The sequence below is a fragment of the Ceratotherium simum genome, chromosome 9, assembly GCF_057802395.1.
Source record: "Ceratotherium simum simum isolate JZ-2026a chromosome 9, ASM5780239v1, whole genome shotgun sequence".
NCBI lineage: Eukaryota > Metazoa > Chordata > Mammalia > Perissodactyla > Rhinocerotidae > Ceratotherium > Ceratotherium simum.
This window is the reverse complement of record NC_141908.1, coordinates 43,095,201-43,118,373: the sequence shown is the minus strand read 5'-3', so window position 1 is coordinate 43,118,373 and position 23,173 is coordinate 43,095,201. Positions and strand designations below refer to the sequence as shown.

Sequence of the window (23,173 nt, the reverse complement as noted above, 5' to 3'; positions counted from 1 at the left end):
TGCAGCCACGACCTCTCTTTATGCAAAGAGTGGATGCACTTTTGCCAAATTCAGACTTCTTTTGAAACTGACAGGTTCAGTTTTAAATCAAAGCCAAATTATGTGGCAAAACCCCATTTCCTGCAAGTGAGTCAGCTGTCTGAAAGATCATTCATAATGCTTCAAGCATTGCAAAAATAATTGTTTGGTTTAAATTAATTTTACAGTTCTATGGCTAACTGAAAAAGTAAAATGTCTCTGTGAGCTGGTTTTGGATTTTTTTTTAAACTAAAGTAGTGATTCGATTTGTTTAAGATTTTTTTTGAGTATAGTTATTTCTCGCATTCCAACTCACATAAGCATAACCTCCTTAGTTTCAGGGTAAAATATTGTACTCCCAGTCGATTCTCAAATAGATGTTATTGCATAAAAAAGGCATAAGAATGTATTTGGAAATGCCATTGGGACGTAGTCAGGCAGTGTAGTTACATGCAGAAGGGGGCAGATATTAGTGGCCAGAATCTGAAATTTTATCTATTCCCTGGGAAAATCAGTGTCTAGGGTGTCAGACGCAGCTGTTGGTGCTGGGAGAAAGCCTAGCCCACAACGGAATAAAACATGCAGGAAACATGGCTGTAGGCAAGAGCTGGCCGCCCTGGACGTCATTTGGCATGAGGAGATCCAACAGAAGTAAAGAGGGTGATTCGACAGGCAGCAAAGCACAGTGTCAGGAATTCCAGCCAGGCAGGTGGGCAGTTAGTCTCTGGCAAATCTGTCTATCAGTAGCAGAGCCCCAGACAGTAGATGGAGGCTGACTGAAGTCCCCGTGGAAGACTATCCTAGAGGAAGAGACACCAAAGCAAGTTACAAAGACTGAGATTCAGACAAGAAAGCAAGAGTAGAGTAAACGTGGAAAGGGAACCAGGGTTGAGGAATAAGGCAGAAAGCCAGCTATTCTACTTGATCTTCAAGGTCAGGAGCAAACTAGCAGCAGGTGTGATTTGATCCCGTGTCCCTGAATAGAGGGCTTTACAGCTCTAAACCCTCCCATGCACAGTCAGAGCCCCAGCTCTGGATCCTGGGCTAAGCCTGCCTGCCAAGTGACTTAGCTGGAGAGGAGGGGGCTGGGGCTGCCAGAGGCAATGCCTGGTAGGAGCTCTATAATTTTGCCACAATAACTGAAAAATCAAAGGACTGAAAACCTCAGATATCTAACACTTCCACTGGCTTTCAATGTTATATGCCAAGGATAGCTCATACAATATTTACCATTCTCATCTAACTGAGCATTTAGCATTCTACCTGAAAACGGTTTAACCATGAGAAGAAACAATCAATGTTTTACTTTTGTAAACTCAGCCTGACAACACTACGTAAAGGAAAGAACATGGAACTGAGTCTCCAAAGAGGGGGCTTCAGGTCATGGACCTGCTGGGACTGGCTGTGGTATCACAGCAACCACCCAGCTTTGTTCTCATCATGTGCACACTGGCAAGAGGAGCTCATAGGTTCCTTTCAGCTCCAGCTTTCCATATTTTCATTCCAAAACTCAAAGGGATAAACACTACTAAAGTATCCAGGGATTTTTCTTCTAGAGGGTTCACATGGCACTCAAAGCATTGAATGCTTGCATGAACAACAAAAAAAGGTACTTTGCCCTGAGTAGCTTCAGAAAGTCATTACAACCTATTAAGTAAATAGCTTACATTTCAAGTGCATTTATACAACTGTATTAAGAGACCATAATAAAAGAATATTACATTTCTATTGAGCCAACTCTCTAACAGGTATATGATTGAGTTTTTGTGCCTCTATTTTTTTTTTACAAAGAGAACAAATTAAGACTTAAAAAAAATGCCAAATTTAAAAAGAGACCATTAAATCCCTGAAATAATGAGTTGAGACAGGCTCTTCTGTCAACCTGAAGAATGATTAATGAACAGTCAGAATATACAGCCCAAGCTCTCTCAAGTAGTAACATTTGCACTGTATTAAACATTCACGTTTATTAATCTCTATTGCATACAGTTTGTAGTGTCCAATGAAAAATATGAATATCCATGCCATGTGTTCTACCTGTGTTCTGTAGACTTGTTCAATGAATAGTGAGTGAATTATGTGATTGAAGATAATTAAATACCAATATCTAAGACAAATTTCAAATTCTTAAAAACATTTACCCACTTAAGAGTAAGAGGTTTGATGATAATTTGAAGAAATGAAAAGTCATAATTCACAAATATGCTTATTCTGCTCTTTTATAACATATGCATAATTTATATAGCAACCCGTCCTCACCAGCCTTTTTTCCTAGTGAATATATGCACCAATGTACTTGCATATGTATTGAACTATGATACAAGTATCTCTTTTCCTTAAAAAGTTGAAACATAGAAGGTGCCTGCCAATTAAATATATAGCAATATTTCTGTAAAACAGCTAAGTAATCTTATTGAACACGATAACATGTTGAATAATTCTTCCAAAGTAAGACAGAATAATTTTGCTAATCTTAATTTAAATTTATACAACATAAACAGAAAACAAAAGGTAACAGAAATACTTATACTAATCTAGTGAACTGAAGAAAATAATAATCCTCTCTGAAGACATATTAAAATAATAAACATTTTATAACAACTCTGTGAACATGCATTTAATGAATACAATATTTGTAAATTCCCAACCAAAGTAATTGTATAGCTTGCTATTTTCTAAGGTATTTCAACTTAAATATCTTCACCTGTTTTTTACTTATGTTTTAATTATTTTATTAATAGTGCCTCTAGTAAACTGAAACTTTCATTCATTCTTGTATTTATTTCTTCATAAAATGTTTATTTGGCTCTTCTTTATCAGGCATTGGGGGCTAGATACTGCCACGATCAAGAGGAATGAACTATTATTCCTACCTCTCATTCAATCATGGCTTGATTTCAGAATTTGTCCATCTCCTATCACAATTTTCCTTTTGACCTTTCTATAGATGATGCCACTTAAGATATTTAAGTTAATTTATATAAAGATTTTTTCCCTACCGTTTCACAACATTTCTTAAAGGAATTAGGTTCAGAGTTTATTGAGATCAAGTCTGAAAATTATTAGGCTATATTTGTATTTTTATGACATTTTTTCCTAACCCAAAGTTATGGCTTCTTTTAAAATTATAGTTGTACTTATGTCATATGTGCAATATCTGAGAAAAATTATAAAGTACTATAAGAAGCCAAAAAAGATACATATTTCTTATGCTGTTTGAGCTCTATTTACATTTGATTCTATTTAAAATAATTCTCAGAAAAATTCCTAAAAATTTTACATTCTTCTCACTACTTCTGGCTAGACTTCTTTCCTTTACATATTTCTTATATACTTTTAGATTTCCTTCTTATTTCTATACTATCTAGTAGCTCTAACTTCATTCTTCTACCCATAGATACCTAAATATTGACTCTGCTCATCATGCAACCCAACAATAAATTTTGAACAAACAGAAAATACTTATTAAAATGTTACTAACCTTTCCTTCATTATAATATTTCTGTTATTTAATGAATGAGAAATGGAAATTATACAAAGTATTTAATGTAATATCTTACAGGTCTTAAAATAAATGACATTGTTTCATACATATATTTGTATTGTCCAAATCATTCTGTTGATTTGTTTAATTTGAAAATTATTTATTCAGGTCTTACTGTGTGCCAGGCACTATTCTAGCCAGGGAAAAGAATAGTAAAAAATACTTACCCTATAAAGCTTACTTTCTAGAGAAGAGAGGTCAACAATAAAAATGAATAAGTAAAACTTACAGTGTGTATAACTTATAACATTTCCTACCATATCACTAGGATGTTCCACTTAAGCCATACTTGTTTTTAGCCGGGGGTGGAGAGGATGAGGGATAAGAAGCCTAAAAAAGACTTGTCCTCATGGAGGGTACAGGCAATCAACATGTATGATAGTGGTAACACCTACCATTCTCACTTTTACTTAATTCTAGCTCCCGATTTTATGTAGATGCCTAGCTTGCCTAGCCTCATATAATGGCTTTTGGACTGAGTTATTCAGAAAGGAAGGAGGAAGGAGGGTTGAAAGAAGATGTCTCACTTGTCCCTAAAACTTTGTAAATTCCAGTCTTATTAAAAAAATATCATTTTGACTTCAGAGTGTAAAGAGTTATTTTGGAGTATCATACATAGCTAAAGTGATAATTTTAGTGTAATTATCATCCTCCTTCTAAGGAATGGCCATATTTTTCAGTTACCTTGGTTTTTTGTATGCATTGGGTTTATGCCATATACAGATATAATAATAAATTCTGCCTTTATTCAGTGAAAAATTACACTATTGACATGTCATCAACAGACTATATCCTTTGAATGCCTGAATCCTCCCATCCTCATCCAGCTGATGAAATCCTACTCATCTTTTAAGACGATGTTCCCCAAACGTTATTTGAACAACAAAGGCACTCACCCAGGTAGAATTGTTTCACTTTTCCTTTGGGTATCCCTGTGTTCAGTATATAATTCTCTCATAGCTGCTAAAACAAAAACATTACACTTCGGTGTTTACAGATATGATCTCTCCCTGACCCTCACCTTTGCTCATCAGAATTAAAGCCCTTCAGTGGCAATGACTCTGCCTTATTTATCTTTGTAGCTTCAAGAAAAAGTACCTGGTCTTTATTAGATACTTAATAAGTGTTTCCTGGTTAAATGAATAGTGAATTAATGAACAAATATTGTTTACATAAGGTGGTAAATTGACAATCTCTTATTTTTTCTTCCTTTTACTTAATGATCATATTTTCAAGACAACTAGTTCAATTTAGGCAGGAAGTTTGTGGCCACAGAGTAAGCCATATGGAACTGAGTCTGTGAGGAAGACTCATTCTCATTTTGTTATAAATAAATGAGCTGAAAATGGATACGAAGCAATTATTGAGCACCTGCAAGTCCCCGGATATTATGCTCTCCCTAAATAAAATTGGACTAGGACAAGGTGACCATGCTTTACAGAAAAATAGATTTAGAAAAGACATTACATCCAGGTAAGTGTTCTGACTATGAGGCTTGTGAACTCCGTGAAACATGATGGAAAGGGAAAACACAGAATAACCAACAACAGATGCCTCTTTTGAAGAGGAAAGGGTTGGTGCTGGTAGACTTCCCAGAAAGCAGTAGCCTCTTCGGTCAATGTTTTTTGAAGACTTTCAGTCCTTCACTCTGAACATTAACATGGCAGGATATGGTTCCCAGATAGATGAAAGTGACTTTTAAATACTTAAAGTCATAACTAATAAGCTAATATTTATTAATTATTTAATATACTAAGCATTTTATAGCCATTATTTTATTTAGCCCTGCAAAAACCCTTTATTATCCTTGTGTTTCATAGATGAGGAAGCAGAGCCACAAAAGGCTCAGTAACTTGTCCAAGGTCACACACCTCAGAATAAAGAAGCTAATATTTGAATCCGAGATGTCAGTACATTCCTAACCACTATACTGTTTCAAGCTTAAACTATATCAAGAAAATTTTTCAGGCGATGAAATTTTATAAATACAGTTTCACATGCCTTATAATGATCTTGGAAGACTAAGGACTGACTTCAGATTTGCAGTGTCCTAGTGTGTGTTTAGAATCATGGGAACAAGTCTCCACTCTATGGCATCGGGATCACTAAGCCCCCACTCAACAGGTGACTATGGAATGGGACATGTTGAGATCTTTCATACAGCAATGTAATGCTGACTTTTTCCTTTCCATCTTATTTTACCATTCAGTAAAAATTATCATCCTTTGGTACTTCCTATCATGATATTTTTGTATGCTACAAATTTTTTTCAACATTTATTTATAGAATACATTATATCCCAGTGGGGGAATATACTAAATAATTAAAATCTATTCAAATAGCCTATATTGTCTAACTTATGTAAATGGAAATGTTTCCTAGGGCTAATTAGTTGCTTTTTTTCCCAAAGTAATTTAGTTGCACATGTTACTTAAATGATGATCAGGAAAGAAATATATCTTACGTTACTCTAGTCTAAGGATCATCTAGAAAAGACAAAATGAAAAAAAAAATTCCTAGCAGCAATATGCAGATACGGGTGGCAGGCATTATGCCAGTCTAGCAGATGGACATATTGAAGCCCCTACTTGTTGGTATGAAATATTAATAGTGAGGGCACAATTCCAAGCTAAGAACATAAAAACAAATTACTTTGGAGGTTAAGGGGTTGTGCCATCACTAATCCATCGCTGAGCTGAATTAGCCTTCAGAAATAAAAACGGCTCCCAATAACATGTCTAACCTAATGCTAAATTTATTTTAACCAGGTGGGGTTTTGGAGAGACTGTAAAAGCCTATTATAAATTTTCTAGCTCATGAAATGCGGAATAAGAAGTTTGATGCAGAAGAAGATATATTGACCTGGGGATGCTAAAAATGAATAGAATGGGGATCTAGCCTTTAACGAACCTCAGAAGTAGACTCATGTAGCAATTTTACAGATGCAAAAATATTATCTTGTACTTCCTTAATCCTAAACCAATAATCCTTCTCATCCTTAGTGTTACAAAGTATTAGTGGTCAAGGTCACCCATAAAACATTATGCAATATATAAGGGAAATTAACCTGTGTAAATGTCTCTTTAAATTACCACAAAGGGTCTTCCTAAGGTTTTCCAAGAAAGGAAAGCAGACCAGATCAATTGTATAAGCAATTTTAGGGGTTAGTGAATTCTCTTTCACCTCTCTGGACCTCAATTTTCTCAAGAGTGTTTGGCCTGCTTCATGCTGGCAGAGCTAAGAAAATTCATTGAGGAGAATTCTGTAAATATAGCGTTATCTTTCAAGGCCTCTACTAATGCTTTTAACTGGGACTCAGCCCCTGTGAAATTTCTGCCTTGTTTCTCAACCTTGGTCAAGTCATTTAAACTCTCTGGGTCATATCGGTAAGTCAGGTAGAAAAAATACAAGTCCTAACCATGCAGCACAGGAATTCTGGAAACAGAGATTAAAAAAAAAATAAAAAAGGAGCAATGGAAAAATAGGATCAAAGAAGCGACATACATGTGGTAACAATTGTTTTAAAATGAATTATATATGAGGAGGAGGATATAGAAGAGAAAAAGTAATACATGTGTTTTAAGTTTTGAAAGAAAGTAATTTTGGATTTTACTGGTTTATTGCTATTAGAGAATGAATGCCCAATGAAAACTTTATTCTACGTAAATTTTTAAGTATCTTATAGGAATAGCTGTGTTTTTAATTTGGAAAATGTATTTCTTAAATAATCCCACAATAAATCATTGCTGTAAACACCAGGCGCAAGAAAATGTTAAGGAGAAAAGAGTGAACTAGGAATTAATGTTTTTTGTAAGTTGACAGAGGGTTAGATTCAGACACTGCCTATAACCATAAGGAGACAATGCCATGAAGTCATCTCTTAATATCTAAAAGGATCTTATTTGCAGAACTCTAATTATACACTTTCATCCAACAGTCAGCATGCTAGGTTTAGTTTTTCTAGTTTGAACTTTATAAACTTTGAAAAGAAGTTTTCACTTCTTTTTTTTTTTTTAAAGATTTTATTTATTTATTTTTCCCCCAAAGCCCCAGTACATAGCTGTCTGTCATAGCTGCACATCCTTCCAGTTGCTGCACGTGGGACGCGGCCTCAGCATGGCCGGAGGAGCGGTGCCCCGGTGCGCACCCGGGATCCGAACCCGGGCCGCCGGCAGCAGAGCGCACGCACTTAACCGCTAAGCCACGGGGCCGGCCCCACTTCTTTTTTTAAAGAATAGTAGGTAAGCAGTCATATCTGGAAATTCAAGAACACAGCACAAGAAGTTGTTGAATCTTTGCAAAGCCATTCTTTTTCTGATAGACTTATACCATTTCATCCTAGATTAGCTAGAAAAATCATAATCACCTTGTGCTCTAAGCCATGCAAATAAAACCACCACTGAGAAGAGCGCATGTGTGTGTGTGTGTGCAAATTTCCATATTGTGTTAATCAAGAAATACAATACAGGATGGAGTAATTAAAATGTAAATGCCTGCATACCTTAGAACTGTTATCAATTGTTCTTACTAAATGCTACCATTTACATGTCTAGCACTTTCATGTAAATCATCATATGATTTCATGCTGACACCCACCCACGAGGGAGCTGGTATTAACTGAGTTCTCACATGAAGAAAGCAAGTTCCCTCTGATAGTGTGTGGCAGAGATCAAACTCAAACCCTTGGCAGTTGTCCCTGCCTGGGAGGTGCTTATCACTGCACATTTAAACTCAGTGAATATGCCATCTTTCATTTAGTGGCAGTCGCTTAAATTACAAGTGTCGAAAATAGTTATCCTATGAAAAGTGACCTTGCATTTCTGAGTCACGTAAGTGACAGCTTGAAGAAAGACCAAAACCCTACCCTCATCGTCAAATATTAGCAACAGCAGTAGGATCTCCACAAGGGCAAGCATTCTTCCTTACTGCCATGGTCACACTGGGCTGTATGGCACAAGTGTGGATACCTAACTCGAAGATGGATTCTAGAAGAGCTGACTTTGTGCTAGACCATTTAAATCAGACTTTGCTAAGGGCCCATGAACAGCAACATGGGAAAGACAAAGAAAGTAGTACAGACGTTGAAGAGCCAGTTTGCAAGATCCCATTGCATTTGGGATTCCCCAGCAAGCTGCTTCTGCTTGGCAGAAGCCACGCTTCCCCAACTACCTGGCAACACCCTCAGCTTCCTCAAAGCCCAGCTCAAGTGAGCAGGGCCCAGAGACAGAGAAGTTCACCTCCCATGTTCTAACATCTGAGCTAAGGACTGACATCTGTTTCCTGGGTGGCTAACACCAGAATTATCCACTTCCTTGTCCTTAGCCTTCCCTGCAGCAGCCTGGACTCATCTCAGAGTCTCTGCTCAGCCAGTTCAGAGGACATGCAATCTCCATATGAGACATATGTACCATGTTCATATAGCAGCATATGCACATATAGAAGGAGCTGTCTGGTATACTGCCAAATCCATATCCTTACAACTAAATCCTGTCTCAATTACCTAACTCTTTAATTATATGTGAACAATATTTTAATAAAATTTTCCATACTATAAATCAATAATAAATTTTAATTCAAAATTTGATTAAAATTCTGTATATTGCAAGGCAAAGGCAAAGTTTTCATTTTTACTTAAAAATAAAAAATGCTGATTCTTTTCGGCAACAATGGCAACTACTGCTATCACTTCATAGCAAAAGCAGCAGCCATAGCAAAAATATAAACGAATAAAAATAAGGAAAGTGCTTAAAGTAAAAAGAAAAGGGGAGCACACACATTATACATCATGGATTTTCAATATAAATTAGGTGCATAATTATAGTCTTTCAAGAATATAAACAAAAATTACAGATCTGAGAGAAATCTCCTACTGAGCAAAATTTTTGATGCTATAAAATCCAATAGCCAGTGAAAACAATATTTCCAGAGTGTAAAAAAAATGTTATTCTAATTCTATATTTTAAGTATGAAGCTGGCTTATATACAGCTGTTGCTGTATAAGAATCATTCCATTTTAACAACAGACACCCTTGCGAGACTAACATACTGGAAAAATGGCCTCATACTTATTTCAAGAAGGGTGAATCATGGAATGAGCCATTGCCTGAAGAGTCACCTTTTAAAGAGTCTGATTACAACCCCTTTAATCTTCTGTTACTCTGCAATATTTTTAAATCGCAAGTATTTGTGGAAATAAAATTATTTCTAGTTCAAACGGCTCATGAAAGCACGTTAGTTTCATCTGGTTTTTCTTCAGTTTCAGTGTTGGAAGTATGATATAGACATTACAACTATATGTTCCAAGGCTGTCTAATTCTGTTTCATAGTTGACTGGCTTCACTAGTTCAAAGGCCTAACACTCCTAACATTGAATACCGCAGGTATCCTTTTATACACAAGGGTTAACGGTTAGAGCTGGGGCATGGCACATTCTCTTCTGTCTCTGTCCCCTTTTTAATCCTGGTTGCTGGCTACCCAGCCACATGCTGATTCCCAGCTGTCTCTGGCCTGGCTAAGCAGGCCCTTCCCTTTCAGCCTCAGTCTCTCCGCTCTCCTGAATTCTCCTCAAGGCCAGACTGGTGTGCTATTTTTGCTCCTGTTCTGATGCTGTGGTTAGAAGTTAGCTACTTACAGGGAGGTGAAAAGAGCTTTTCAGCACAGCCATCTCAAAGACCAGGCCTTATATTCACAAGAAACTTTGACATGGCAGAGAAACGCTTCAGAAATGTCAACTTCCAAACACAGAAAAATTTGGTTCACTGATTCATAAATTTTGTAGCAATGCAATTTGGCATTTACTTTATTTTGGGAACACAATGTTCTGGCTATTTGCCATGCAAGAGTTATTCTTATAGTTGGCATCCTCACTGTTTTTTGGCGTTTACCCCCAAAGAGTATCAACTTCATCACAGACTAACATAAAGGTCAAATTTATATGTCAGAATATAAATATTTTAGAAAGCTATAACTAATGCCTACAGTGGGTATCAGTTTTTAAAAATGAGAACAAGTTCTATCCTGTTTTATTAACTAATACATTTCTGTGATTCAACTCTACATTGTAAATTGTGTTCACATAATTCAAAACTCCATCTATTAAATATCATTTGTGACAAACATACTTCAAGCACACACCTACACCCTCTACCTGCCCATTGTTCATATAGACATAACCATAGCTCAGCTATACAGTCCATGCAGACACATTTTAGGAGGCTACCTTACCCCATCAGTATAGATATCATCATCATTTCATTGATTCCACTTGTTTTCTTGTCACATTCTATGTTCATATCTGAAGCTTCAATTTTACTGTAGTTACAACAAATGACAATGACTCAAAAGAACCAATTGGGCAACTTGGAAATAACAGTATAAAATAGTTATAGGTGTCTTGGTTGCATAGTGTGAAGTCATAGAAATGGTAAACTAAGAGAGAGATTGGCTTTTGTTTTTTATATCCATCCTTGCTTTGAAACATTCTAAAATACAATAGTTTTGTAAATAGTATTATTGGTACTAGGAATAATAGTAAATATTGAGAATATTTTATGCAGCTTCTGGCATAATTCAGCACTTTCATTACTAATTCTGCTATTACTGATCACAGTGGACTTTCACGTTGATTTTTCTCCAAATGACTCATTAAGAGTCTTTGATATAGAGCTCTTTACACGTGGTCATGCAATTGAGTTCTTTAGAAATTATATATTACTCTGGAGTCCAGTTCCTTAAATTCTCTGACTCAGATTCCTCATCTGTTAATTGAGGAGCCTAAATTTAATGACTTTTAAAATGCTAGAGTTCTCTGACTTTTAAACCATTTGATGTCAAAAGACATTTATGCCTTTCCCAGCTGTAAATCATCTATTTGTTCTTTTAGACTCATACAACTCTTTTAAGAAAGAACTTTATTTTGTATTTTAGTTTTATATCAGAACTTCATGTACTTTCTTCTGATTCTCTTGTATATCTTCCTTTAGTGGATCAAACCAGAAAGAAAAAATTCAGGTTAAGTATGAATTCCCCAAAAATATATATCTGCATGACTAGTTTTATCTTCATTTATAAATTTCCAACCATTCACTTCTTTTATTTATTTATTTATTTTAGGCTGTGTATAGACTAAAATTTATCTAAAATAATTCACAAGACCTCACAACATCTATAAAATGGTTTCTTTGACAGAGCTTTAAAGTTATCAGAATTTCAAGGCAAACTTCATTTTTAGAAAACACCAAATTTGAGTAGGACACATAAAAAGTGGGACACACAAAATCCTACTCAAATTTCAGTAGGATTTTTAAAAAGATATATTTTATTTTTAATCACATTTTATACATTGCAATGCGTGATCTGTGCACTCTCTAATTAATATAGTTTGATAAGGCTCTTTTTCAGATTTTTAGTTTTGGACTCCAAACATACAATAGCACCATAGCCCACAATATGTGTAATACCCAGTGCTTTATGCTGCAGTGAGTAATTGCACTTGAGGGAGAAAATGGATTCTTCTGATTGTCACCTGAATTGGGTTTCACTATAGTTCTGGAGGAAGTGGAGAGACAGGCAGAAGGAAGGACAGGGTTAAAAGCCTTTCAAAATGCCACAGAAGGTAGGCAAGTGACTCAGATCAAAAGCACTGCTGTGTTGGTAGAGAGATGGGAGAACCAACTGGAAAGAGTAAAACCCAGCTCCCATACACTAGGGAGAAAAAACAGTCCCAGCTCAGCTGCTGTGGAGCAGAGAACCATGGGTAGCACGCATCCTAAGGGCGTCCCTATGACCACTGCCACCAGCATAGGCCTCACTTGGTCATGGGCGTGCAGGAGGATGAATAACTTAATTTCTTTATATTTATTTCCAAAATTATTCTGTAGCATATGAGGAGGAAAAACACTTATTTTTAAAGGCACTTCATGTAAACTTCCCGAAATGACATCCACATCAACCTAGGTAAATAACCTCAAATTTTAGTAACTTTAAAAGGCCTAGCATGTGTTATTTTTTATCAATAAGAATCAAACGTCTTGTCAATTTACCACAGAAACAGATCCCACAGTTAAAGCAATAAGACAATTTTAAGAATGCTTTTCAAATGTAAAACTGCTTTGTCAAGGACTTAATATGTCTTTTGTGATTTTTAATAACTTATTATATTAAACAATTTGAACATCAAAAACCTCACCTGTTTTATGAAACAGGTTGTTAATTGGGAAGAGATGTTGGAAATTCTAATTTGTTTTATTAATTTACATTCAATATTTGCTTAATGCTTAAGTTAGGTTTGGAAACGTTCTTTTTATTTCCACCAGTACTCCTACACCCTCACTAGTTTCTAGATATCTTTTGGGTAGGTAGCTGAGATATGTCTTGTTATGTTAAGAAAAGGAAGGAAACGAAAAGTCTTGAGTATGGTCTCTTTGCAGAAGAAAATGCCAATTAAAGCACTATATGTAGTTCTGTCTGCACATACATATGTCTTATCAAAATAATTTAGCATTTAAAATCCTCTTCACAAGACGATGTAAAGTTTGAAGGTTGAACTCTAACTCTGTGTACTAATGAATACACTTTTAAATAGTTGCTTTCCATAATATATGAAGATAATTTTGCTCCTGATTTAAGAGGCTTTTTCGGGGCCGGCCTGGCCCGGTGGCGCAAGCGGTTAAGTGCGCGCGCTCCGCTGCGGCGGCCCGGGGTTCGCTGGCTCGGATCCCGGGCGCGCACCGACGCACTGCTTGGCAAGCCATGCTGTGGCGGCGTCCCATATAAAGTGGAGGAAGATGGGCACAGATGTTAGCCCAGGGCCGTCTTCCTCAGCAAAAAAAGAGGAGGATTGGCGGATGTTAGCACAGGGCTGATCTCCTCACAAAAAAAAAAAAAAAAAAAAAAAAAGAGGCTTTTTCAAGACATCTCTGTGTGCAATGCTACCTCTTATTTTTAAGGACATTAGAAAAAGTTACCATATTCTTTAGATTAGGTGGACTATTCAAAGAAAGTAGTTTTACTAAAATAATTACATACCCACACACAGACATACTTCCCTCACTCTAGTTTGGGCACTTAAAATCAAAACAACAAATTAATCCACAAAGCTTTTCACTATAAAACTTACTGTGGACCTGGTTAGGTGTTGCTACACATCATTAAGGGCAAGGACTATACCTGAATCTTATTCATCTGTTCCTTGTTCAGTGTCTGGCAAATAGAAGGCTCTGATAGCCAGTCTGTTGAATGAATGAATTAACCACTTTAACTTGACCTAATTGCCTGTAATAGCTTGCTCTCCTTCATTATGATTGTAATTATATAAAGGGCACTTTATTCGTTTTCTGAGTATGTTTGAATACACATCTAGGTTAACAACAGAAATTTAAATTTTAATCATTGCTTCTTCAATTTGGAGCATGAGGAGATAAAGGGTCACAGTGCAAGGTTCTGCTACATGTTCATCTTTCCCTCTATAATGAATTCAGCAATTAATATTTAATGAGTACCTACAGTGTATGAAGTTGTGTACTAGGCAGTGAGAAACAAATATTGTAAAATATTTCAGATATGTTTTTTTGCCTCCAGGAACTTTCAGTGTAGAGTCACATGATCCCTATCTTTGATTATAACAGACTATTTTATTATTTCCAATTATTTAATCATCTTCCTATAAGAGATCAAGCATTCCTTGCCACATTGATGTTGAGCTTAACCATACAATATGTCTTGGGCTAATGAAATGGGCCTGTAAGTAGTATATATCACATTTGAACAAAAGTGTTAAGAGCCAGTATGTGGTTCAGTCATTTCATTTTCTCTCTGCCATAAGAATAAGGTGCCCAAATGGTGACAGCCTCTTTAGCCTGGGTCCTGGAATAAAGGATCTAGGAGCAGAGCCACAGACAACCCTCAGCTGCCTTAGTCTACATTTAACAGGAGCATAAAATAATCCATTTCTGGAGTAGGCTACTGAGATTTGGGAAGTTGCTTTTTCCATAGTGTCACCAAAGGTGACTAATATATGGACAAATTCAACAATATTTTCCAGGCAATTTTAATGTCAGAAAGGTATTCTCACCAAGTGGTTTTCTGCCTTAAAAAATTGTAGCAATTTTTACCAATTACATTGAAAAATAAAAACTAGATCTGTCTGACTCCATGCTTTTTCTGCTGTACCATATTGTCTTTTTAGTGTAGTATTAATGATAATTGCCATAATAGGAGTATGAGATAACCTCTAACATTTTCTTTGACTTTATTACACTTTCCCATTTAATCTTCCCAGCGATTGTACAAGTTAAGTACTGTTATTACCATTTCCATTTTATTTCTTTTCCAGGTGAAAAAGGTAAATAGCTTTGCCCAAAATTACATGGCTATCTTCGCTCCCACCTACTGCTGCTTCTCATTCTTGTTCCTTCATCTACTTTTCAAACAGAAAAGCCTGTAAATGTACTGTGATGCAAAGGGAAGGGTCCTGAAGACAGAAGACCTGTGTTTTAATCCCCATTACTAGCTATATGACTTTAAGAACATCACTTAACTTACATATCCCTCAAGTTCCTGATCCATAAAAAGTTTGATGCAGCCTCAAAACAGGAAATATACATGAAAGGTCTTTATAAATTACTGGGTACAAAGATTTATATTACTACAATTACATAGAAAGAATGATTTTCCCTCTTTTGTTATTAACTCTGTAGATTAACAGCAATTATACTCAAACATCTTTTATGGTTTTATGATTTCTATGAATTCACTCTTTACTGCCAATCTTGATTCCTACACTGCACATCTGCATTTCCCAATCACCAACAATCAAAAGAAAAAAAAAAGCAACCGAGACGGAGAAATGGATTGTCAGAAATTTCAAGTGGCATATCCAGAATTATTTATAATAATCACTATTAAAGGGAAAGAGATCACCTGTGGTAACCAGGCTCCTATATCTAGGAATTTAACCCTTCCCTCTCAGTGACATGGTAACTTTTTTAATTCAAATATATTTTGCAAAGACTAGATGAAATTTGCTTTTTAATCAACTGCAGCAGGTTGCGTTATCCAAAGACAGCTGCACCAATATCTCCCCTATCTCCCTTCTCTTGATGCCATTCCATCAAGAGGGGGAGTCTATTTCTCTACTCCCTTGAATATAGGTGGACCCTGTGGCCTCTTCGACCAACAAAATATGAAAGAAGTGATGCTATGCTGGTTCTGGGCTCAGCCATTAGTTGGCCTGGGAGCTTCCACTTTCTGCCTCTTGTAAAGCTCACAACTGAACACTCATTCTTGGGATGCTTTCTCAAGAAGCCAGGGTACCATTCTGTGAGAAGCTCAAGCCACTTGGAGAGAGCATATGTAAACATTCCAGTTTATAATTCTACGTAAATTCTCAACCATCAGTCAGCTTCAACTGCCAGCCGTATAAAGTATGCCATCTTGGATATCCCATCCAATACTATCAGCCTTCAGATGACTGCAGCCACAACCAAAATGTAACTGCAACATGAAGGTGCCTAAGCTAGAACCACCCAACTCAGAACTTAACCTACAGAATCATGAAAAATAATAGTTGTCACTTTAAGCTACTAATTATTGGAGTGGTTTGTTATGTAGCGATAGATAACCAGAATACCAACCGATCTGCTGCATAACTTGTTCTTTGTTTCTTTCTGTGAATCCATTAATACAATTTGACTAAACCCAGCATGATTTTTAAACAAAATCCTTTAGTAGTTTCATCATATTGATGTGATGTGCTTTTAAAATTCTTTTAACTAATTTTAAAATGAAGATATTATTCCACATGTTTTAAAGCTTACTGTGAAAACTAATTTTTAGAAAAAGAAGGAATTTGCATGCATGCACACACTAAAAAATCATTGCATTTTTATTCAATTATTTGTGTGGGGATTTTGGGATCTAATTTGAATTTATTTTCAAAAGTAATGAATTTTGAAGACTCATAAGAGGTTTTCAAGTATCAGTTTTCTTACATTTTAAATAATGTATCATGTCAGGTAAATTGCAGCCAGGTATTTGCAACTGATTTCCTTGTTTGTGAGGATCATTTTTTTTTCCCAAATGAAAAATGTCTTTCTTCTTTTTCATAATTTAAAAGTAATACATACTCATTATTGAGAATTCCAGCATACTCTGTGAGCAAAGTAGAGGTAAGAGTCCTCTGAATATTTACATCCCAAAGATAGTGTTAGGTAAACAAATGACTGGCAAGTTATTTCATCTCTCTGTGATTCGGTTTTATCTATAAAGTCAAGATAATAATAATAATTCATAGGCTTCCTGTGGCATTATATAAGATTATACTTATAAAACATTTAGAACAGAGCCTGGAATATGATGAGTATTTAATGTGTTAGTTTTAATTAGTAATAGTTTGATGTATAAATGTGTTTCCTTCCAGATTCTATTCTAAGCATGCATAATTATATGTATACATTTTTAGCAAAAATTTATGGAATCATAAATGCTCAGATTTCAAGCTGATTTTTGAACTCTTCACTATATCATGTGGACATGGTTTCATAACAATACATAGCAATATGCTTCATTTCATATTACAGCCACATTGTATTCTAATTTATCAACAACATAATACATGTTAAAAATACTCAGCATTCTATTTAACTTTTTTATTTCATTTTACAATTTGAGCTAGCATATAAAACACTGCAACGAACTTCCTTGTTTTTAAAATCATCTTTCACATAGGATCCTATAAACAAGAAGACTGGAAAATAATTATCCTAAAATGTATGGAAATTTTTACTCAAATAGATCAGAATATTTTATAATCGTATGGCAAGTGCTTTATTACCTCTAAATCCTTAAAGACACCATGAGGCTGCCAATTTACATGCAGATAATAAATACTATTGAAACCAATATATAAAGACAACAAGAACTAGAAAAACCTAAAATTCCTATAATATTGTCAAGCTTAGACCTCCTAAATAATCAAATTTAGTTCAAAACTCTAGCTGCCTACATTAAGGTTAAGTTCAGCATGTCACAAAGAGAAATTTTATTGTATTATGTCGTGTAAAATTCTAATCAAAGACTAAGTAAATTCCAAATATACATGAGTACCTGGCAGACAGAATTTGGGTAAAGGGTATCAAATCATAGATCTTGAGAAACTGAGTGAAACTGAGGTACATTGGCATACTAACGTTGAATTGACCTAAAGAATAAAATAAAATGTCAAAGAGAGCGGGACTTATTTAATCAGTGTTAACTCCAAGGAAATTCCACACAGTGGGACCAAACTGCCTGTCTTGTCTCTTCTCCTTCATTCCTTTAAGCAGAATTTTCTAACACTATCAGTGGTAGAGCCAAGGGGTTTGGCTTGAAGGGGAGGAGGAAGGGAAGAATTTGACTCCAATAGTTTCCTTAGCCCCTGGCCTCGATCTGCCCCCAAATAAACATACAATCCATGTAAAAATGTCAAGCTTGCTACAAAAACACAGCTCCAATATAAATTTCCTAGCCCTCACCTTCCAACCAAGTTGCCACCCGTGAGCTCCTCTCATCTGGCAGTTCTGGAGTCCCCACTGAGAGCTAGCTGTTTTAGTAATTTTTGCACAACAAATCTTGTACGTGGTGTCATGTGGATACACATATAAAATGTTTTACCAGAAGCTTTTGAATTCTCAACGTCGTATGAACTCTTCTTTTTTCAGAAGTATTGTCAGACAAAGGCACCTAATTAAAAGATATCCCCTATGGTAGGCTGATCAATGTCCCTGGAAAGAGGTCCATGCCCTAACCCCCAGAACCTGTGAATATATTACTTTACATGGCAAAAGAGACTCTGCAGAGATGATTAATTTAAAGATCTTGAGATGGGGAGATTCTCCAGGATTTTCCACGTGGGCTCAATGTAATCACAAGGGTCCTTATAACGTGGAGGTAGGAGGGTCACAGTCAGTGAAGGAGATGTGACCCCAGAAGCAGAGGGAGGGAAGATGTGGTGACAGAAGTAGGGGACATAGTCAGAGAGAAATTTGACGATGTTACATTGCTTGCTTGAAAATGAAGGAAGAGTCCATGAACCATCATAAAGAAGAAATGCAGGTGACCTCAGAAGCTGTAAAAGGCAAAGAAACGGATTCATCCATAGAGCCTCCAGACCGCAGCCCAGAAAACCCATTTTGGATTTCTGACCTCCAGAATTTTTAAGATAATATATTTATGTTGTTTTAACCTACTAAGTTTGTGGTAATTTGTTATAGCAGCAATAGGAAACAAATATACTCCCAGCAAGGTATGTTCTGATGAAGAATCCCATAGTTTATTTCTTCACAATAAAGTAGCCAAATATGTAAAGTTTGATAAGAAGAGTGTGACTAACTAGAAACATTTGTTATGCAAATATTCATAATGTGTTAAGTTATGATGAGAACAAAAACATGATTATATTTTCTCTCTTTGTAATCCTCATCCTCACTCCTTTCCCTCGGTGTTCCTGAATAAGCTTTCAGTCCAGTTGTATTCTTCCAAAATGGTGCAAAGGGTACAGAGTAAACTATACCTTCCTTCTATTGCTTTTTCTAATAATGATTTTGAACTATCTCTGTAGCTATGCCAAGGACGAAGTGACTTGCTTCTTGAAGCTAGGATCCCTAAGTCACTGATAACCCAAAATACCCTAAACATCATACAGCAGTACACCTGGAGGCTGTAGGCAAATGCAACTGATGTAGTTACTTTAGGTCTGACCCCAGTATGAATCGTAGCCGTGTAGATTGTGGTAGAACCAACCATGGGAACTTTATTTATTCATTAACCTTGAATTAAAACTTTTGTGCACAGAAGGGTTATGTGGTATTAATAAGCATAAACAAACAGAAGGAGTGGCATATCAAATTGGGAAGTTAACATACGCAAATAATGCAATAGAATCCTATGAAATAGACTATCAATGTACCGTGGTATAATAAAGAGCAGAATCCTTTTTAAAGTGCTGAGGAGAGCCAGGTAAAAGGGTAGCTAGAGTCCTTTGGAAATGTCCAATACATTGCCCTTCACTCAAATTCCTGCAAAGAGAAAAGAAAACCAATTGTTTCTAAACTGTGTTTTCTAAGTGAAGAGAACATGCTTCTTTCTCATTCCTAGGTCCAGCTAACTATGAGAATGAGATGTCAAACATGGCCAATTAGTCAGGCTGTTCATTTAGACCTCCCTGTCTTGCTAGGGAGATTTGTGTTTACAAGATTAATTACTCTTTGTCATTTGTTTCCATTTGTTAAAGTGCTTGTAACGACTTCTAGAAGAATCACGAAATGTAAAATTCACATTCTGTATCAAGAATTTGGTAACTGAAAAATCCAAATTGTAAGATAGTAGTGAATAAAGGAAAATACACAAAAGAACTAGGATTGTAAATCTTCCTTGTTGAGATTTAAAGGTGATTTTTATGCTTTATATATTGACTAGAGAAGTCTTTTCAAAGCTAGATTTCTTCAATATTAAAAATGACACATGGGTTTAGACTAGTTTAGTCATGCAAATGGGTTTAGTCATGCAAATGACTCATTGCATGAATAATGAGCAAATTAATTAAATATACCAGGGATACTATACAAAATGATACAATAACCCAGTTACATGACCTCAGAAATGTGAGGATGTATTCAAAGCTCCAATCCTTTTTAAATTTATGATAATTATATTTATTAAACCCTTCTTGAAGTCCTTTTTTTTTTTTTTTTTTGAGGAGGATCGGCCCTGAGCTAACATCTGCCAATCCTCCTCTTTTTGCTGAGGAAGACTGGCCCTGGGCTAACACCCATGGCCATCTTCCTCCACTTTATATGGGACGCCGCCACAGCATGGCTTGAAAAGTGGTGCGTCGGTGCGTGCTCAGGATCCGAACCTGTGAACCCCGGGTCGCCGCAGAGGAGCGCGCGCACTTAACCCCTTGCACCACTGGGCCAGCCCCTGAAGTCCTTTTTAATATCATCCTGTACAACTTCTTGAAGTAATAAATTTCTTAAATATACTATCAATTATGCATAAAATTACACTTTGTTTTAGTTTCAATTTTTAGAATTTCTCTTTGTAACTTTCAGAGAAGCTACCTTGTTCTAATTGTTAGGACTTTTGAGAAGACCCAATAAATAGCACTTCTTTTCCTACCACACACCAAACTTTAAACTAGTGGGAAAATAAGGCAAAAGAATATGATTGCTGTAGCAAAACTTCTCCTTTATTACGTAAAAAAAAAAAGTCTTTTACAACTGTATTTGTATTTTGGGGAGGTTTAAACTTCCTTACAGTAAGCCCCAGAACAAAACAGCCTTATCTACCCATTTAGAGACACACGGAGGAGAAAATGTGCTCTCTTCGGTCAGGCTTATTCTTAAGAGATAAAAAGGAGGAGCTGAGTCAAGCATGCCCCATATATACCATCCCAATTTTACCAACCAGATAAATCATGCTGCCTTCCCAAGGGCAAGGTGACCAAAGGGATAGAGTGTTATAGTAATCTAACTTCCTGGATATGGAAAGAAGCATCTGGAAAAGGAAAGAAAAAGCATCCCCTTCACAAACTGTACTCTCAGATTGTTGCCAACACAACTTCTCTGCAGTCCTTTTATTTATTTTATTTTATTTTATTTTTTTGGTGAATAAGATTGACCCTGAGCTAACATCCGTGCCAATCTTCCTCTATTTTTTTTTTTTTTTTTTAATATATGGGATGCTGCCACAGCATGGCTTGATAAGAAGCATGTAGGTCTGCACAGAGGATCCAGGCCCACGAACCCCAGGTCACCGAAGCGGAGCGCACGAACTTAACCACTACGCCACAGGGTCCTCCCCATCCCTTTATTTTTTTTAAATAAATGTTGAGAATATTTCCTCAATCTTTAATTCTCCAGATAAAGAGCATATTTGTAAAATGTACTTCCTCAGGAAAAACTGTTGCTCATTTGAGTTGCTCATCTGAGAACCTTGTCTTTCACTTACATGTTTCCTGATGTCTAGTTAAGAAGGGTAACTCTTCACATTAACCATATATATTTTTCCAGACCTTTTGTTTCTAGTTCGTTTCCAATACCCTTCTGGAGGATGCTCAGAAATGTTGTTGCTCTTCTCAACAGTAGCATGTTAAGCCCATGTCTTCAGGGAGCAATGAAAATGCTCACTGTAGCTCTTTAATGAATCATAATTGCTGGTTGAGGCCCATTCATCATCTTGCAAATATCATCCAGATTAATTCTTCCTAAAAGGCCTTGCCTTAAACCCGCTCTGAAACTTCTGCCATTTCACACAATCAACATAACTCAATCTCCATTCAGTGTATTCCCCACAGATCAAACTTTTACTATATGCACAAGCTTCCTGTAATTTTACTGTTCCATAGCCTGAACTTTTATAAAAATGTCAGATAAGACAAATTCCAGAAGAAGTTTTTGCTGTGTGTTAATTTCCTATAGCTGCATGATTAAATACCACAGATTAGCAGCTTAAAACAATGCCCATTTATTGGCTCACAGTTCCGGAGGTCAGAATTCTGGGCATGGTGTGACTGGCTTCTCTGCTCAAGGTCTCACCAGGCTAAAATGAAGCTATCATTCTGGGGCTGCAATTCTCATCTGGGTTCAGGTCCTCTTCAAGTGTACTAGTTGATAGTGGAATTCATTTCCTGTGGTTGTAGGACTGTGTTCCCATTTTCCTGCTAGTTGTCAGTTCAGCACCCCATTCAGCCTCTAGGGGCTTCCCCTCTCAGGAGTTCAAACATGGGTGTTTGCTTTCTTCAAGGCTGGCAGTAAAGAATACTGACCCTCCTGTGACCAGCCAGAGAAAACTCTCTGCTTTTAAAGGTCCCAAGTGATTATGTTGGGTGCACCTGGATAATCTCCCTTTCCTAAAGTCAACTATGCCGTATAACATAAACTAATTGTGAGCGTCAAATCCATCACATTCACTGTCACTAGAATTATGCAGGGTGTGTACACCAGAGGCAGGTAATTTTGAGGACCATCTTAGAATTCTGCCTAGCAAACACGTTAATGAGTCCTAGGCATAGAAATGCCAGATCGCTCCTATCCTTTTTTTCTTTCCTAGTTTTCAATCAGCTCCTTATCTTTGCAAAACACTGTGCAAATCAGACTGTTATTCAATTTTTAAAACCTTCTAAAATCTCTGATAAATATCTGTTAAGAATTTTTTAAAAGTCTAAATGGGGGCCGTTCCTGTGGTGTAGTGGTTAAGTTAGGCACACTCTGCTTCAGGGGCCTGGGTTCCTGGGTTCAGACCCTGGTCGCAGACCTACACCACTCGTCAGACAGGCTGAGGCAGCGACCCACATACAAAAAAATAGAGGAAGATTGGCACAGATGTTAGCTCGGGGCTAACCTTCTTCAAAAAAGTAAAAAGTCTAAATGAATTACTGAAATAAACAGGGTACTTAGAACCAGACAGACCTGAGCAGGAGTCTGGATTCTGCTTCTTTGTGGGGATTCCGCCTTAGCCAGTTAGTGACATAGTTGTGAAGCCCTTTTATTCTTTTTCCTTCTGTAAAATGGAGACAATAATTCCTGCCCCCTGAACACTGTCAGTATTTAATGGGTGTGTTAAAATTCTTATCAC

At 36.4% G+C, this 23,173-nt stretch overlaps 1 protein-coding gene across 9 annotated transcripts in view; it reads left to right on the top strand.

Annotated features, from left to right (window-relative positions):
• The window catches only part of KCNH7 (potassium voltage-gated channel subfamily H member 7), a 495,283-nt gene that overhangs the window by 289,955 nt on the left and 182,155 nt on the right, over positions 1 to 23,173 (top strand). Inside the window, exon 1 of one of the 9 annotated variants that reach the window (XM_087435298.1) lies at positions 4,325 to 4,462. The exons of the other annotated variants lie outside the window; for them this stretch is intronic. Within the exon in view, the coding sequence (XP_087291424.1) occupies positions 4,393 to 4,462 (70 nt within the window). The 5' untranslated portion in view covers positions 4,325 to 4,392. Of the gene's footprint in view, positions 1 to 4,324; positions 4,463 to 23,173 lie in introns of those variants that run through there. 9 annotated transcript variants of the gene reach the window in all.